The sequence below is a fragment of the Tenrec ecaudatus genome, chromosome 14 (genome assembly GCF_050624435.1).
Source record: "Tenrec ecaudatus isolate mTenEca1 chromosome 14, mTenEca1.hap1, whole genome shotgun sequence".
Lineage (NCBI taxonomy): Eukaryota > Metazoa > Chordata > Mammalia > Afrosoricida > Tenrecidae > Tenrec > Tenrec ecaudatus.
The window spans coordinates 126,438,341-126,456,826 of record NC_134543.1 but is presented as its reverse complement, the minus strand read 5'-3'; the positions used below and the strand labels follow the sequence as shown (position 1 = coordinate 126,456,826).

Below are 18,486 nucleotides of genomic sequence, written 5' to 3'. Positions count from 1 at the left end.
TTCATAATCTTAGCGCTTCCTTGTATTTCTATTCAGAGCCAACCCATTAACCTTGGACTCCACCTGTTACTAGGAGGGGTAGCTCACCACCCACACAGCCAGAGCTACTTCACAGGCTAGCTTTCTGTGGATGATTTCCTCAGGGTCAACTGCTGGGCCTTAAGTTCTCAGGCACCTCTGGGTAGATTGGAGCCTCCAACTCTGGTCAGCAGTCGAGTGCTCTAACAGCTTGCACCACCAGGCCTTCCACAGCCAGCATTACAAGGATTGACTCAGGAGCTCCCCTTTACAACAGACAACTAGTACTGGAGACCCCTGGTGGGGCAGAAATAGGGCTCTGAAAGGCTACACGCCAATTAAAAACCAAAGCAACTTGAAGTGCCTTTTTTTGGGGGTGGTATGAAACGTGAAAGGCAAACTAAATCTAAATTTAAGAACAGGGACATTAAAAACTTTATTCAATAAATACAACAAATAATTTAAAAATATACTTCAATTCCAAAGCCAATTATGAAAAGGAAGTAGGAGGAAAAAGAGCAAGTTGAGGCAGAACAGTGGTTTGGCTGGGGGTTTCAGAATGTTGGCTGGGCTCTTTGAAATGCTGATCAAATGCTCTCAACTCAAACCCAGAGCCCTTGTTGTGGTGGGTGGTCACAGCAGGCCAGCAGCATGAAGGCTCTGGGCTGAGCACTCAGAGGCCTGGAGCTGGGGGCAAGTTTCCGCTGCACACCTAAGAAGCCATGGGCCAGGTAAGTTTTACCAGTGCAGACTCTTAGGCAGAGAGCTCCCAGATGCATAGTTTCCGAGGTGAGTGGCCTAATCCCAAAGCCATTTTGGCATCTATAGGGTGGTGAGAGGCATGGTGGCTGGGCTCGGGTGAGTCTGGATACTGAGCTCAAACAGCTGCCGTCAACCAGGGAAGGTGAAGCTGAGGATTGGGATGGAGCAGGATCAGGAAAGAGGGGAGGAGGTGGGGAGGGGGCAGCTCAGCAGCAAATTCCAGGAGAAAGAACCAGCAGCCCTCACAGATTTGTGATTGTCTCTTAAAAAGATTTATTTTCTCTTCTTGCCTGAATGTACACAGGCAAAAAGAGTACAGTTGGTGTGTGTGTGTGTATATATATATATACTTATATATATATATGTATATAAAAACAAGGAACTTGGTAATGTACACTTTATAGAAGGGAAGAATCAGGAAGACTGAAATTAAATCCAACAGCAACGCCAATGGAACAAAAGCTATGAACAGCAACACTGCCCCTTCAGCCCGGGGCCTCCGGCTCACCCCAACCTGCTCCCATTGGGGGTCTGAGCACCAAGGCATTGTGGAGGGGCGGGGCTGGGTGAGAGAGGCCCGGTCCCGGGAGGGGCCCTGGCAGAGGATCATTGGAAAGCTTCCTGGGATGCCCTAGAAATAAAGCAAGTGATAACGGCTCGGCATCATGGAGCCAGCTAGCTGCCCAGTTGAATCTTGAGGGCATCAGAGTAGACAATGGGATGCTGAATGGGTTTACAGACATGTCGGCCCGAAAGCCTGGCGACAGTAATTCTCTAGCTCTTCCGTAGTCTTATCCCCAGTGCCCTACTCAAGTCCTCCCCCCCTGGAGCCTAGAGAGAAGAGATCTAAGAGTCACCATTTCCTGTCATGCGGTGCTCTCTCCCCTTTCTGCATGTGGTCCTTTGACCTCAGGATGTATGGAGAAGGGTGGGAAGGAGAAGGAACCTCCAAACCTAAGTCAGGGAGGGGAGGGTGCTGACCCACCCTGAAGAGGAAGCAGATGACAGTCCCAAAGTGAGGTCTCCAAACCTCAGACTCCCCTGCCCTCTTCTGGGGAAGCCCTGGCAACTGGCCAAGGCTTGGGAGGTTGGGTGAGGGGAGGGAGGGGGTAGGGGGAACAGAGAGAGAGAGAGAGAGAGTGTGTGTGTGTGTTTTGAGGGGCGTGTTAGTGGTGGAGGGCATTCTGATCTTACTTCTGACCAGATCATGGGTGAACATGTGCCTCCACCTGTGTTCCTTCCTGGAGGGGGACAGCAAAGCTTTGCTTGGCACCTGCCAAGGCCTGCATGGCCTCCAGCTGCTCTGTCAGGGAGGGAGGGGGGCCAGCTGTCACCTGCTCCTCGGAGCAGCCCCTGCTCTGCAAGGTGTAACTGGATGTAAGGGTCAGAGAGCCAAATGTTTCTGAAAGGAAGGAAAAGGCTGTTCCCATCTGCAGATGCCAAGGCTGCCCTGCGAATGCAGGCTTCCTTCTGTCAGTTACAGAACAAAGTGGAAATGAGCAGGAATGTGAGGCCAGGCCTGCCCAGTGGAAAGAAAACAACACCACACCATTTCTTTGCAATATGTACAGAGCATGCTGTCCTGTCGGCCTGTGCCACAGACACCAAACATGAAACATGGACAGGGACAGAGGGGGCTCTCAGCTCTGCCCCACTGGAGCAGGGAGGGCAAGATGGAGGTGTGACTCAGGCTAGGTGGGTGAAGATGTCTACACCAGCTGCTTCCATGGGTGACAGGGAGACCACTGCCTGCTAGGGCGGCTGGAGGAGGAAAGTGATGAGTGAGATGGGGGCCAAGATGTCTCAACACGGGCTTCTTTGGGAGAGGGGGAGATAACTCAGCTTGAACAAAAAAGGATAGGAAACTGAAGAGGACAGGTCTACAGGGCATATGTGACTCCCTGTGGGCACTGGGCCCCCCACGCCTGCCTTCGGCTTGGGCTCCAAGCTTCGGGGAAGCCACCTCTTGGCATTGTATTTTGTGCCCCCCACCCCCCTCCTCCAACTGAGTCAGAGCCAAGTCCCTGCTCCTTTTTGGCCCTCTCCTCATAAACGCCTCTCTGTAGCCTAAGCTGTTCGGCTCTTGACGCAGAGGGCCGAGGAAAGGCAGGAACAGAGAACACAGGGATGGTACCCCTAAAGCAAGGTAAGAACAAAGGCTTAGGTTGGCTAGGACTCTGTTCAAGCTACCGAATCACCATAAATTCCAAGCAGCTCAGATGGGAGAATTCCAGGAAATGCCACAGAGGATACTGCACCAAGGAAAGCGTGCCATCCCAGGTCTAAGAAAAAACCTCCTGCGGCCAACGGCCTCGACAATAGAAGCAGTCTTACAGAGAAACCGTGTATCTTGGCACACATGGAAGTTACAGATTGAGCTATATAAAACCTTGTACTTGTGCATACGGGAACTCGGGCTGGATGGGGAGAGGACCTTCAAAAAGTTTGTGAAGAAATGGAATTTCCCCACGAACCTTTGATGCCCCTTGTCTGTGGCCCTAAATGAGCAGTACACTTAGATGGCTAACGCACGGACAGGGCATTGTTAAGGTCGGACCCGGGCGTGTCCTCAGTGTCCTGGCAGATGCCTGCTCCCATGCTGGGGGCCTACCATTTTATCTGAGTCTTCAGAGCCAAGCAGTGGGAAAGAGGAGTAGAGGCCAGTGTAGGGCCCCCTGAGGCAGGTACCGAGGGATCAGGAAGGAAGGGAGGAAAGGGCAAGGAGTTGGGAAGCAGCAGTGCTGGACTTGGTGGGGCTGCAGACTCTAGTTCACAGACTCCATTCTTGCTCCAGCCCTGACCCCACCCCTCCTAGGATCCCCACGGAGCCCCTCGCTAGTGTTGGGACCCCTGCTCTCTGCCTGGTGGCAGATGCCTGGGGTCTTCTGTTCCAGACTGGGTGCTGAGCATTTCCATGTGCTCCTGTGCAGGGGGAGAAGTCTCCATGTGTGAAGACCTCGTTTTCACAATTACAGAAAAAACAGCCCCCAATTTCTTTCCTGAGATTCGAATTCCTCCACGTGCTGCCAGTCCCTGGGACCCAGGCTGCTGGGGAGACTAGTGACGGCAGAATGACGGTGAGGGGACAGCTGCCGTGCTGTCTGCAGACCTCATCCAGTGCAGGGGTCCCTCCCTGGGGGCTGGTCCTGCTCTGGCAGCTGACCAGGGGCTTGGGCGACAGAGCAGTGACTTCTCTGGGCTGAGGTCACGCCCCTTGGCTGTTGCCTGTGCCTTCATCTCCACAGAGGCCACTCCAGTCACACTGTGGCCAAAAGAATAAATATGTTTGCCAAGTACCAGCTCTCCAGCAGCTCCTGAGGAAGAGGGGGGGTGGGGAGTGAGAGTCTAAGGGCCTGATGGAGGCGAGGGGCGCCAAGGGGCTGCCTTCGGCCATGGTGGGAACAGCAAACAGGATGATCAACACCATTTAACTGATGTCTACACAGCACCTCCAGCAGCGACATGGGTGAGCCAGTCCGGACCCGCGAAGCTGACTTTATCTGGGCACTTGGTGGTCTGCAAGGGAAACACGGACAGGTCACAGCATGCAGCTGGCTGGTATGACAACCGTAAGGTGGTGCTCTGAGAACAAAAAAGTGCACAGCGGTCAGGCAGGGTCCAGGAACAGGGGTGATCCGCAGGCGTCTCCGCAAGAAAGCACCTGGCTTTATGGGAAATTTGTCCAAGAGGCTTGGGGAGGGACCCCCATTTCCATCCCCTGACCCCAGAGTTACTTACCATTCTCACCTCCGAGGGGGTGGGTACAGTGAGGGTGCTGAGCCCTGCTGGCTGGCGACAATAGCCGCGGAGGGAAGCCCTGAGGAGGAGAACAGGCAACTCTCCTGTCAAGTGCTTCCCGTGCAGGGGGGCGGGCACGGGGAAGGGGCGGGCACCGGGAAGGAGGGCAGACAAGAGCAGAGCATCTGGGCGTGGGCAGTAAGGCTGTACTTCTCAGAGTGTGCTGCTCTTTGGGGGAAGCAACACCTGTTCCTTATTCTCCAGACTAGCAAAGCCTATTTATTCTGGAGGAGTCTTGGGCATCTCCAAGCTCCAAAGGTGGAAATCAGTGCCTTATGCCTTACTGGTGATGGGTGAGGGGGCCAGGGCTCTGGACAGACTGTGTTCTGTTCCCCTGAGCCTATCCCGCTGCCTGGAGGCCGCCTGGTGACAGAGCAGAACTGCTCCACAGGGTCTCCTCGGCCGTGACCCTCACAGCAGCAGGCTGCCAGGTCCTCCCTCTCATAGTGCTGTGGGGTGCAAGGTGGAGGTGGGTTTTGCACCACCAACTTCTAATCCCTGGTGCCACCTTGGGGCCTAAATACTGAAGCTTGGGGCTTCTTACCTGGGGCCCTTTGTTCCTGGAATAGACAGAGGGGCTTACCTGCCCCGTAGGGTAAGTTGTACTGTGCGGGGAGCAGTGAGTAGCCCAGATGGTGGTGGTGGTGGTGAGTGGACATCAGGCGCTGCGAAGGGGAGGTGCGGGGCCGGTCGACACTCCTCTCAGACCCGCCTGCTCCCCCGACACTGCTACAGCTGCCACCACCCCCAACCACCCCACAGCTGCCCCGGTCTCTCTCCTGAGCAGTTTTGTCACTGATCTAGAAAGGAAAGCAGACATAAGGCACTGCCTTGAGGCATACCACCCTTGGAGAGAGCAAGGTGCTCAGGGCCCATGCCAAAACTCCCCAAAACGGCACGTCACCCAGAACCCAGGGGGTGCCCCACCAAGGTGCCCTGCAGTAGCTCCCAGAGTGCCTTTACCGTGGGGGACTTGCTCTTGTAGTGACTGGCATGCTGCTGCAGGATGTCCAGGGCTTTGGACTCCGCGCTGGACTTACAGCTGACACTGGGGCTGGCCCGGGCCTTGTCAGCGTCCTCAGCCCCGGAGACCTTGCTGCCATAGGGGGAAAAGGAGTAGCTGGAAGGCAGATAGGAACCTGCGGATGAGAAACGAAGCAGGGAGGGCGTCAGTGAGCTTCCCGGGAACAGGGTGAGGTCCTTCTGGCCTCGGAGCCTTGGACTGAGACTACTGCTGTCCTCTTTCCCCTGGTCAGAACCCAAGCTCTACAATGGAACCACCTTCTCAGCCAACTTCCCCACACCCGCTGCAGATCTCCGAACCACAGTCACTTTGGAGCAGCGTCTGGCCAAGTGCAAGGATCATAGTATTGGGAGTCTGGTGGCCATGGGTTCAAATCCCTTGAGACTTACTAGTTGGGTAACCGGGAGCAAATTAACCCCCTTTCTAAGCTCCATTTTCTGTAGCCGCCAACAAAGACACCAAATCCCTCGCCATACTGCTCCATACACACATGTATTAATTTTATACCAATGGGTGGAAGTGACAGGCCGAAAGCAATACCACAGGGAGTCAGCTGGGCATCCCTCTTTGTAACATTTACTTGTGATACCAGCACATAAAGGCTCGTAGGCTGTGCTCAAACAGGAGCCGGGAGCCCTGAGGAGCTCTGTGTTACAGAGCAGCCCTCAGCTCAGAAGTTCCCTGCCTGCTAGCCAGGCTGCAGCCATCAGTGCCTACAACTAGTTAAGAGCATCTCCTCACACGTTTAACACTGAACCCCCGACATCGTAGGGCACCGTCAGCACGGATGGGTGTGCTATTTCTGCTTCCTTGGTGGGACCCTTTTCATTGCATCTCCCCCCAACCTGACATCCCCCTGCTCCTCCCACTGCTGAACAGGAGCTGGAAGTTGCATGCATACACTTGGCCTGGGTGTATGCATGACTTTCTATTGCTGCATGTGTCTCCCTTGCTACAATTACTTTGTGAGCTCCTCAAGGGGAGGGACCTAGTTGTTTTCACTTCTTTTCTACTCAGTGTCTAGAACACTGAAGAATGTAGAGTATATGCTTGAAAATGCCAACTGAGGGAAGACAGGAGGAGCCAGTCTCTGGTTGGAGTGAGGGAGACTGTTGTTCCTACAGCCGGCCACTGGGGGTCACCCAAGGAGTGTGCTCATTGCAGCTCGGCGCCTCAGGAAAACACTTTCCAAAGAGGAGTGCCATCTAACTGAATTTCAATAATAAACCATAAGGCTGTGCATGTGAGCAAATCTGGCTTTGCCAACTATGCCCACCACCCCGCCAGGTCCGTGGTGCTGTACCTGGGTAACTCTGCATCATCACAGCAGGCATGCCCCGGTAGCTGGGGTGGTTGGGGTCGTAAGACTGGCTGTAAGAGTAGCCGTGCATGTAGGGGATGTAGGACTGGTGCTGGGTGAGGGGCGAGGACACAGGCACATGGACACTTGGTCGGGGCTCCTTGCCCCGGGCCTCTTCTGACGACGGGGGCAGCTTGCAGTCACTACTTGTGCTTTCCTTCCCATCCTCCTTGGGCACAGAGTCCTTACTCCGACCCCTCTCCTCCTTCAGCTTGCGATCCCGCTCCTCTCTCCATCGCTCATCCTCTGACTTGATGTCCGAGTACTTGGCAGGATACACATAAGTCCACATGCGGGGCTCTGTCTCCTATAATGATCGCAGAACCACGGTTGAGTGTTGCACAGACAAAAGACGGCAAAAGCCCAAGGTCCCGGTAGGAATACCAGATGATTACCAGACACCCAGGGCAGAGCCCAATCTTGACCTCTGTCAGATGAGCTCCCCTTCTGATCCAACCCCACTCTCTTGCACTTAAAAAGGCCTCTTCCGGGATGGACTTTGGGCCTCTGCACGTACCCTCTCTCAATACAAGAATACTTTGTTCTAACCAATCAGCAGTGTGATATGTTCACCCACCAGACACAACTGCTGAAGACAAAACGGGTGCATAAGCAAACGTGGTGAACAAGGCGGATGGTGCCCGACTATTAAAAGATACAGTGGCTGGGGTCTTAAAGGCTTGAAGTTATATAAGCCGCCATTCAGCAGTGAAGCAACAAGTCCACATGGAAGAAGCACACCACCGGTGAGATCATGAGGAATCATAGGGACCGAGTAATAGGCATCAGCAGACACATAACAAACAGAAACATATTGTTGAGAATGAGGGGGGCTGGAGCAGAGAGCCAAAGCCCATCTGTAGACAGTGGAACAGTCTCCCCACAGAGGGGCCACAGGGAGGGATGAGTCACCAGGGTGCAGTAAAGCATCGATGAGACACACTATACTCCTCTGGTTCCCTGAGGCTTCCTCACCCCCCACTACCATGACCCCAGTGCTGCTTCCCAGCTCAGACTAGCCTGGAACCTGTACACAGGTATAGGAAGGGATGGGAGCTCACGACACACAGAATCAGGAACAGGGGTGGGAATAGTGATGTCAGAGGGTAGGGGGAAGAGAGGGAGAGGAAGGGAGAAGGGGGGAACTGATCACAATGATCGACACAGAACCATGCACCCCTCTACAGGGGGAAGAACAACAGAAAACAAGGGGGAGGGAGACAGCGGTCGGTGTGAGAGATGAAACTAATAACAACACAATCTATCAGGGGGCTTCAGGGGGGTAAGGAAGAGCTGACACCAAGGACTCAACAGAAAGTAAATGTCCAGAGAAGAATGAGGACAACATATGTACAAACATGCCTGATTCAACTGATGTATGGCTTGTGATGAGCTGTACGAGCCCCAATAAAATGATTAAAAAAAAAAAAGTCCCCTCATATGAGGGAGGGGGGAATGGGGAGGGAGGGGGAAAAAAAAAAGAGGACCTGATGCAAGGGGCTTAAGTGGAGAGCAAATGCCTTGAGAATGATTGGGGCAGGGAATGTATGGATGTGCTTTATACAATTGATGTATGTATATGTATGGATTGTGGTAAGAGTTGTTTGAGTCCCTAATAAAATGTAAAAGAAGAAAAGAGAAAAAAATGATTAGGGCAAAGACTGTACAGATGTGCTTTATACAATTGATGTATGTATATGTGTGAACTGTGAAAAGAATTGTATGAGCCCCAATAAATTGTTAAAATAAAAAAAAAAAAAAAGTCCCCTTCCCCTCCTGGCCCAGGAGGAGGCACAGTGGAGCAATCAAGGACAGAGCCATCCCTGAGTTTCCTGGGAGACAAGCCAGCTGTGGAAACGGCTCTCTAAGCTGAAAAGCTATTCCCTTTGCATGGATGTTCAGGTTCCTCAGAGCACACACGTGAGTGGAAAGTGGCCAATGCAGCCCCAGGCAGGGAGGAAGGGCGGGGCCAAGGACTCGTGGAACCAACAGGGAAAGAAGGGTCTCTGAATCTCTCCGCACAGTAAGCTGTTGAGAGCCCAGGAGCTTAGTCTCGACTCTACCTCCTAGAGCTGCTTAAAGTCCCTCAATCCCAAGAGCGCCCGCTCTTCCTTAGGGGCCAAGGAGCAGGAGACACCCTCAACTCGAGAGGGAGCGCCTCTAGTGGAGGTCCCGCATGACCCTAAACAACAGCTAACTTACCCAAGACCTGTGTGTCAAATGGTTAAAACGCTGAAGTACAAAGGCTTTTTTAAAAACATGGAAATGACCTAGCAAGGTAAAGGATGAAAGATTTCCCCTGCTCATCTCGATGTAGCTGGGGCCCAATGCAAACGGCCCTAACATGCGAGCTACAACACAGACTCAGATGGCATTCCACTTCCTGCGAGGACAACAGTTACCTGTCGGTACCAGAGTATCGGATCCACCTCGGCCGGCCGGCCACACTCAGCACCTGCCTTGGCCTCAGAGGCCTCCTTGCCTAGGTGGCTGGTTTCACTCAGTTTTGCTTTAAGTCCCTCTGGGGCCTGGCTGGGGAGTTTTGAGGAGTCATCTAACTTGGGGATGATGACCGATTTAGCAGGGTCAGCCCCTGGCTCTCTGGCCTTGCTGGGTCCCGACTTGACCAGGTCCGTCAGGCTGGGGGCCTTGGTGAGAGTCGGTGGGCCTGATGGCTTTTGCTTCCACTCTTCCTTGAGCGCTGCCTCCCGTTCCTTCAGATTCATCTCTGCCTTCTTGTCCAGGCCCCGCTGCTGCTCCAAGCCCTGCCGTTTCTGTTGCTCCTCATACTGCTGCCGGTAGGCCGAGCTTGTGCTCAGGAGGTGAGCGTGGTAAGTCTGGTCGCTGTATCCATAGGGGGGCACGTAGGCGTACTGGCTGTAGTACAGCGACTGCATGTACGTGCTGGGGCGCTGCTGGATGACCGAGGGCTGCTGACTGGGGGTGCTCAGCTCTGCTCTCTTCTCCTCACAGCCGTCGCTCTTCCCTTTCCCTTCTGTGCTCTCGGCTTCCTCGTCCTTCTTCGTCCGTAGGGCCTGGCTCTCCACTCCTGCTTGGCTGCTGGGGTTCAGAGCTCCCGGGCTGGACTGGGCGTAGCTCGGCGAGTAGTAACTCTCAAAGCCTTGGTAATACGGCGAGTCTTTGTTCTGAGGCTGAGGGGGGAAGAGACTTTTCTTCGCTCCTTCCTTCACCAACTGTTCAGAGTCCTTCGACTTGACACTGTCCACCTTACCCTCCCCATCCTCCCCAGCATCAGAGATGTCGGAGTACGCAGGGCTGTTGGTTTTGACTGAGCTGGATTCCGCTCCATTCTGGGTTACCACGTGTAAGGGGGTCATGGGCTGCGTAGGGGGGGTGCTATCCAGGCGACTACTGCCTCCAATGGAAGGGCTGGGCGCATTATCTGTGAAGCTGTAGATCTTGTCGGCTTCAGCCTTGATACTGGCCAGTCGGCTCTGGTGGGGGTCCGAGGAGCCATTTAGCAGCCCCTCCATTTTCAGCCCATCTCCTGACGATTCTCTGAAGGGGCTCTTGCCTTCTTCTGATCGACAAACCTTCCCAGGGGTCAGCGGACTTTCAAGTTCCTTTGAAGATTCCTTCTTTTTTTTGTCTTTCTTTTTCTTATCCTTGGTTGGCGTCAAGGCAGGGTTGACTGTAAAGGGCTCTCCCATCACGGTGGGCTTGGGCTGAATCGGCTTGAGTTGGGGGCTGTTGGGCATGGCTTGGACCACTGTGGTGGTCAGGCCTGAGGAGGAGCTTGGGCTTGCTGCTGCGAAGGTGGCTGTCTGGAAGGTATAGATTTGCTGTGGCGGGATGGCAGGGGCAATGGGCCGGGCTGACTTTAAGCTCTTGGAAGGAATCTTTTCAGGTTTCAAATTAGAGGTCTTTTTACACTTTTCTTTTTCCATACACTTCCTTTCCAAAGAGTCAAAGGCATCACTGCTTGTTTCATCCATTGCTGAAGGCCCATCATCGGAGCCATCGTTGGATAGAGCCCCGAGGTCTGGGTCCCCTTCCCCACTCAACTTTTTCCTACAGAGACCTTTTGTGCTGAATTTGCTTGAAGGAGAAGGGCTATGGGGCTCTATGAGCCGAACTTTGGGAGTAGCTGAGCGGGCAGGGGACAAGGAACCTTTTTGTGAAACGGATGCACCATTGCAACTCCCAAGTTCGGTATGGAGGGAGGGTTCCTCTCCATACTCGCTGTCTCCGTCTGCTTCTGGCTTGCTGTCATCATCTGTATGGGCGTGAGCCTGGTGGTACTTCAGTCCATTGATGTGCTTGTACTTCTTGTTGCAGTTTGGGTGAGGACAATCAATCAGGACGGGGGAGGCACAATTTCTGTCCAGGACAGTGGGTTCTACCTTGGTCCCAGGGAGGGAACCTGTGGCTGAGCCCATGGAATTTGTACGAACACGCTTGCTCCCTTTGGAGTCCTCTGAGCTAGAATTTAGCTCCATGTCTGAGAGGGGTTTGTTTTTCCGCTTATTAGCTGAGGACGGGCTAGCCTTGACATCCTCTGAGGTGCTGCTGGCAGGCGGGCGGTGCTCTGAAGAATTCTGGCTGCCCCGACGGCCTTTACTATTAGCTCCCGCGCGGGTTTTGCTGCTGCTGCTGCTGGCCCCTTTACTGTCAGAGGCCGTAGCTGTGTCATTGACAGGTGTGCTGCTGTTGGGACGCATTCGCTTGCCTCTACCTCGACCATTACGCATTTCCAAGTCACTGGTTGGGGAGTCACAGAACCTTGACAAAGGACAAAACACAAACAGGGTATCATTAAGAGTGGAGCACATCCTCAAACAGCCTCTAGAACAGCTCAGATTATCATCTTTAATGAACAAGATTTATGAAGCAAACACTTGGATGCATGGAACTATAAGCTCCCCTATGATGCATACTGAGTGACTTGGCCGAGGTCACATATTAATTGATGACAATGTACGGCCTAGAATCTAGGTCTGCTGTAAGCTCACTGCTTTTCCTCTATGCACCGCACCACCAATGTCCAGGCTAGTAGAACGAAGTGCCCGTGTAGACGGACAGGCCCTTACACAGCAGCTACAGCCATATCCTCTCGCTGATCCTAAAACAGCTTTTCTTGGAGCTCAAATCACTGCCTACAAAGAACCCCTTGGAAAGCTGGGGGTGCAGCTCCAGCAGGAGAGTACCTGAATTGGGGTAGTTCACATGAAGCATTAATAAAAAGCTGTTGAGTACTCACCTTGGGGGTGCCCAGTCATGCCGGGTACAGTCAAGCAGCGTACCCACATATGTCTTGTTCCTCCATGTTACATTCACCACCAACATCCCTGAAATGCAAAAAGGTTCACATGTAAACAGTAGAAATCCTGCTGGCTACTGAAATGCTTTCCCCCTGAGCCCCTCGCTGGGAGCTCTGAGTACCAGTGGGACACTCAGGCTCTGCCAGAATTGTTCCATGACAATGACCTCCAAGGCTCCTTGAGCTCGGAGGGAGGGGGGCAAAAGCTGCAGACATTCTGCTCTGGTGAAGGCCCATTTCCTTACCCCTCCCCCCACGGAAAACAAAACCGAACCAAAGCAACAGGACTCACCACCCAATATAAAAGATTGACAAAGATGCTGTGGCAAACTTGTAGGAGATTTCTCTTTTTAAATAATAAAACATTATAGCTGAAGAGCATGAATTATTACAGTTTCAAACTTTCCATGAACAGGATCATGCCGAGGGTACTACTTTTCCAATTTATCTTTCTTCCTCATAACACATATTTGAGATCAAGTTGTGTTGACATCAAAACAATCCATTTACTTTAACTGCGCTAGTGTTACACTGCATGATTTGACCACCATGTTCATATTCTGTTGATGGCTATTTTGGTTTTAGTACTTTTTTACTCTTAAATGATGTCACAATGAAGATTCCTGACATGTTCGTTTCACTTAAAAATGCTGTTGAATGGGTAATATAGTAACGGTACAAAATTCAAAAGGCACCCAAGCCAGCCACTCCACTATTAAATGAAATGTCCCTCTTCACAAGTGTCACAGTCCTCCCTTCTAAAAACCTCTTCTCTCTCTCTCTCTCTCTCTCTCTCTCTCTCTCTCTCTCTCTCTCTCTCACACACACACACACACACACACACACACACACACACACACACGTTTCACCTAACCATGTTGTCCTGGATCACCTTATCTCGGTACAATTCTTTTCATTAGTGCATTTGAAGGACTGTATCATAATGTATTTAATTGGTCTCCTACTGGTGGGCATCGCTTCACTCTTTTGCTATTACAAATAATGTTGCAATAAACAACCATATACATTGAGTTTTAGAAACACTTGTGGTATTGGTAAAGAATATACACAGCAAAGCATTCACCAATTCAACAATTTCTGCATTCAGTGACACCGATCACATTCTTCCAGTTGGGTCCCCTTTTCTGAGTGGATTTCCCCTCTAAGTTTTCTATCTAATCTTTAGAGTTGCTGTTGTTACTGTGATTCCATAGAGACTGATCTTAAACGAGTATAGTGCTCAAAGCAGATATTTTTCACTCTGGTTTTAAGAAGGCTCTAGGCAACTTGTTTGTTTAAAAATCGTTTCAGGGCAATGGTTGCAGCTTCCCTGGCTCTAGAAAGCCTGCAGTTGAGAATTTAAAATTTTCCAATTAGAACTCTTCCATAGAATCTTTGATCAAAAAACATTCAGTAATGGTAGCTGGGCATCATCTAGTTATTCCGATCTCATGGCAAAGAAGGCAGCTGTCTATGGAGGCAATTAGCCATACAGCCATTCCCACCAATTTCCAGCGCTCCTACACCCTCTGCTCTTCCAGGAGAATAGGGACCAACTGTTAGACCAGTTGCAGGATGGTCACCTGCAAGCTCTGAAGACCCCATGCACTAGACCAGGGGTCAGCACACTTTTGAGACTGAAGAGCCAATCCTGTCCCTCATAACAACTTAAAAATTAACCGAGAGCCATAAATATATATTTATAAACATGAAATCACCATTATCTGAATAATATCTTTTAAATTTTTCAGTTTTACTTCAGAGCCACATGTAAGTACTAAAAGAGTCACAGTTAGACACCTGTACCTGGCAATACACTAAGAAGTAAAATAGAAGGAGTAAACATGCTATTAGGCCAATTACCTGGGAAGAACTATGAGACCATGACCCTAAACCTCCAGGAAACCAACCCCCTTGAGGTGGGTGGTTGTACACACGCAGCCTAAGCAGCTACTCATTATTTTTGTTTGGGGGGGGAGTCATTGCTATAAATATAGTACACAATTCTGTCAACTCGATTTTTACATGTGTACGATGTACTGAGAGTAATTCTATTAATTGCTTGTGCAACTCTACCCTGACCAATGCAACTTTTCCATCACTATACACCAAAACTCAGCCGCCCCCTTCTCTGCTCCATCCACTCTTGGTAATCACTAACCACACTCCACTTTCTTTATATTTGTTCTTGTCTTTTATTCCTAAATGAGGTCAGGCATCTGTCCTTTGGTGATCAACTTATTTCACTCAGAATAATGTCTTTCAGCTCCATCCACACGGTGGCATGATCAAGATTTTGTTTCTTTTATGGGCTGAGTAGCAGTCAATTGCATGCACCCATCAAAACCTACAGCCATGCAGATCCCTCTGGCTATAGCTGAGGGGCACAAACAGTCTTGCTAACAGAGATGACTGTACATGATATTTGATGGTTGGAAGTATGGTGTAATATGATACCTGGTTAATTGACCTCCTCTTGACCCAAACGGAATTTGCTTTAGATTTAAATATTTCTTGCTTGTTCCATGACAGAAATTTTCTTTCTAGCCTATTTTAATACTGCTAGTGGTCTTTTTGTTCTTGCTTTCATTATTATTTTCTTTGGGTTTCATTTTTTAGAAATCGTTTCTGTTGGGTTTCCAGTTTATGAAGCACAGAAGGAGTGGATGCACAGAGACCATACCTGATGCAATGGTTTTTCAAGGAGGAGGAGGGAGGATAAAGGAAATTGGGGAATGAAATAATGTATGGGAGGTGCACTAGAACCGATTGTGATGAAGTCTATATAGTTCTTTTCAAAAGCAACATAACTATGCAGGTATGGGTGTAGTGATTTTTATAGTAAAAATCAAACCACAAAAAACAAACCCCCTGCCACTGAGTCAATTGGATCTACATGTAGACCTATAGGGCCGGGTTTCCAAGGCTGTCTTGACGGGAGCAGACTTTCATGCATTCACCTGTTGAAAGCATTTAGATTGTTCCCATCTTTGGGCTATTGTGAGTAGCCTACCAATGAACCCTGGTGTAGAAATACATACAAGTCTTGGTTATCAAGCCTCCTGGGTATCTCTCTAGAGGTGGACTGGCTGGGTCCTATGGTAGCTCTAGTTTCAGTTTTTGAGGACTGTCATACTGTTCTGTATGACGTGGTGCACACTCTATATTCCTATGGGCAATGGAGAATGGCTCCGATTTCCCCATAGCTTCCCAAACATGTATTATTTTTCATCTTAGCCATCCTAACCTCACTGCCATTGACTCATTCTCAACTCACAGCAACCTTATAGGACAGAGGTTAAATGTTTTTACAGAAGCTGACTGCCCCACCTTTCTCCTGCAAAGTGGCTAGTGCATTTGAACGGCTGGCCTGATGCTCGCTGTGCATAGCATCTTTTCATATGTTCAGCAGCCACTTACATGCCCATGTTAGTGAAACCTCATTCAAGTCCTCTGCCCTTATGATGGGATTATTTGCCTTTTTGTTAAGTTTTACATCTATTTTGATTATTGAATTCTTTTTGGTTATGTAGTTTCTGAAGATATTCTCCTAGATGACAGCTCCCCACCCTCAACCCCAACTTCTTTGGTAAAGTCTTTTAATAAAAGTGTTTAATTTTATGAGGTCCGATTTATTAATTTTATTATTTACTATTTGTGGTTTTGTTATTAGAAAATCTACTGTTGAAAGCTAAACCTGACAGCATTGAACCTGAGTTCTTTATAATTTGATGGAAGGGAAAAAAATGAAAAGGATAATGGTTTGTGACCTAAGGAATTATGAGATTCAATGATCAATGAAATTGATTAGAACCTAACAGTGCTCAGCTACACATTGTCGGTGCCTGTTTTACACTACACTGTGGGGTTGAACAGTTGTAAAAGACTATAAGACCCACAAAGCTTCACATGCTTACTATACAGGCCTTTATGGAAAAAGTTTGCTAACTTCTGCTTTAGGATTTTTCCTCCTTAATAGAAACATTTAAAGGTATAAATTCTCCTGCATTATCTGAAATCTTTACGTTTTTATCCATTTCCAAGACAAGTCAGATTAAAATATTTTATTTCCTCTGGCCAAAAAAAAATTAATCCTTAAGCTACTTAGAATTAAATTTGTTGAAAATACCTAGGGATTTTCTAGTTATCTTTTTGTTAATGATGCAGTTCTACTGAGGTCAGAAGTACACTCTGCACAGCTTTACAAAAACAAGTGTGCCACCTCATTGCGACCTCCAGGACCGCGTACAACTGCCTGTGGTCGCCCAAGACTAACTCTGTAAGGCAGGGGAAAGTCTCTTGTCTCTGCAGAAGCAGCCAGTGGTTTTGAACTGCTGACCTGTGGAACCCAACTCTGCGAGCAGGGCTCCCTGTATCGTTTTACTGTATTTAACCTCCACCCCCCAGCCCTCCCGGTTATGATTTTAATCCTTTTAAACTTATTATTATTATGGCCTAATACACAGTCTACAGGAGCCCCGGTGACATTAGAAACCCTCAGCTACTCCTACCGATAAAGGGCTTTCTACTCCCATGAACAGTTACAGTCTCGGCAAGCCAGAGAGGGGGCCGCAATGAGTCGGCATGGACTTGATGGCAGTGAGTTTCATTTGGTGTTTGGTAATATGTGGTCTATGTTGAAGAATATCGCGTGCGTAACTGAAAAAAAATACTAAAGGTGTATTCCATAGTTAGATATCCTATAGATGCTAAATCAAGTTGACATAAAACCATACAAAACTCACTGCCATCAAGTCAATTCCAACTCATAGCGAACCTAGAACTACCCTTGGGGTTTCTGACACCCACTTTTTACTGTTACTCTTCTTTCTCCTGAGGAATGGCTGGGGGTTTTGAACTACTGACTTTGCTGTTTGCAGCCTAACTTGTAACCACTACTCCCATAGGGCTCTTATATATGTATGGCTGTATAATATATAGGGGAAATTATGTATAGCTTCTGCTTTAGGGGGCCATTCAATCAGTTCTGTTTTCAGCCTCACCCCCTATTCTTTGTATTTTATAGCTTTCTATTCCTGCACTTTTGGGGGGAAATATGCAGTGCAAAAAATCTGTGTCTTGGCTTATCTGTGGTATCCTCATCTGTTTTAACTTTTGAATTTATGCCTTTAAAACAAAATCCCTCTGTGGATATTTGACTGGGATGTAAGGGGGAAAAGAGATAAACCTGAATTTTCACTAAATTTTTTTGCTTGTTAGATTTATCCTGCTTAGTAGTTGGAGTGTACCACTTGCATCACTTGTCTTTCTCTAATTCAGAAGTATCACCTATTACAGATTCACTTCCTACATCACTACCACTGCTTCGTTCTTCATTTCCAGCACTCACAGTGAAGGTATCCCAGAGCCTCTCAAACCATCGTCTGTAATTCAAATGTGTCTCAGCTATTTTCTCTCTGTGCTTCATTTTTCTTTTTTTAATCATTTTATTGGGGCTCGTACAATTCTTATCACAATCCACCCATCCCTCCATTGTGTCAAGCACATTGGTACATTTGTTGCCATCATCATTCTCAAAACATTTGCTTTCTGCTTGAGCCCTTGGTATCAATCAGCTCCTCACTGCCCCCTCCTCCCTCATGAACCCTTGATAATTTATAAATCATTATTTTTGTCCTATCTTACACTGTCCAGCATCTCCCTTCACCCACTCTTCTGTAGTCCGTCCCCCAGGGAGTAGGTTATATGTAGATCCTGGTAATTAGTTCCCCCTTTCTACTCCACCCTCCCTCCAGGTATCGCCACTCTCACCACTGGTCCTGAAGGGATCATCTGTCCTGGATTCCCTGTGTTTCCAGTTCCTATCTGTACCAATGTCCATCCTCTGGTCTAGCCAGATTTGTAAGGTAGAATTGGGATCATAATAGTGGGGGGAAGAAGCAATTAGGAACTAGAGGAAAGTTGTATGTTTCATCGTTGATACCCTGCACCCTGAATGGCTCGTCTCCTCCCCACGACCCTTCTGTAAGGGGTGTCCATTTGCATACAGATAGGCTTTGGGTCTCCACTCTGCACTCACCCTCAATTTTCTAACTTAGAATTTTCGTTTTGTCAACAGTTTAGACATTATTAAAGTTAGTGTATTTTAAGATTTCAATGACTATTATATATCATTCTATTTCAATTACTATTTCTCATTTCCATGATTTTGAAATGGTTAGTTTTTCTTATCTAGTTGGCATTATTAATTTCTGGTATTCAGTTTACAGTTAAAAATTTTAA

At 49.0% G+C, this 18,486-nt stretch overlaps 1 protein-coding gene across 3 annotated transcripts in view; it reads right to left on the bottom strand.

Moving 5' to 3' along the window:
* Positions 1 to 429: 429 nt before the first annotated feature.
* The window catches only part of ZNF609 (zinc finger protein 609), a 230,856-nt gene continuing 212,799 nt past the window's right edge, over positions 430 to 18,486 (bottom strand). For 2 of the 3 annotated variants that reach the window (XM_075532089.1, XM_075532090.1), the window contains exons 4-10: positions 12,184 to 12,271; positions 9,365 to 11,705; positions 6,906 to 7,269; positions 5,542 to 5,717; positions 5,162 to 5,378; positions 4,519 to 4,597; positions 430 to 4,296 (exon numbers count right to left, since the gene is read on the bottom strand). In XM_075532089.1, the coding sequence (XP_075388204.1) occupies positions 4,524 to 4,597; positions 5,162 to 5,378; positions 5,542 to 5,717; positions 6,906 to 7,269; positions 9,365 to 11,705; positions 12,184 to 12,271 (3,260 nt within the window). In that variant the 3' untranslated portion in view covers positions 430 to 4,296; positions 4,519 to 4,523. The remainder of the gene's footprint in view (positions 4,297 to 4,518; positions 4,598 to 5,161; positions 5,379 to 5,541; positions 5,718 to 6,905; positions 7,270 to 9,364; positions 11,706 to 12,183; positions 12,272 to 18,486) is intronic. The other variant, XM_075532092.1, reaches the window with a different exon arrangement.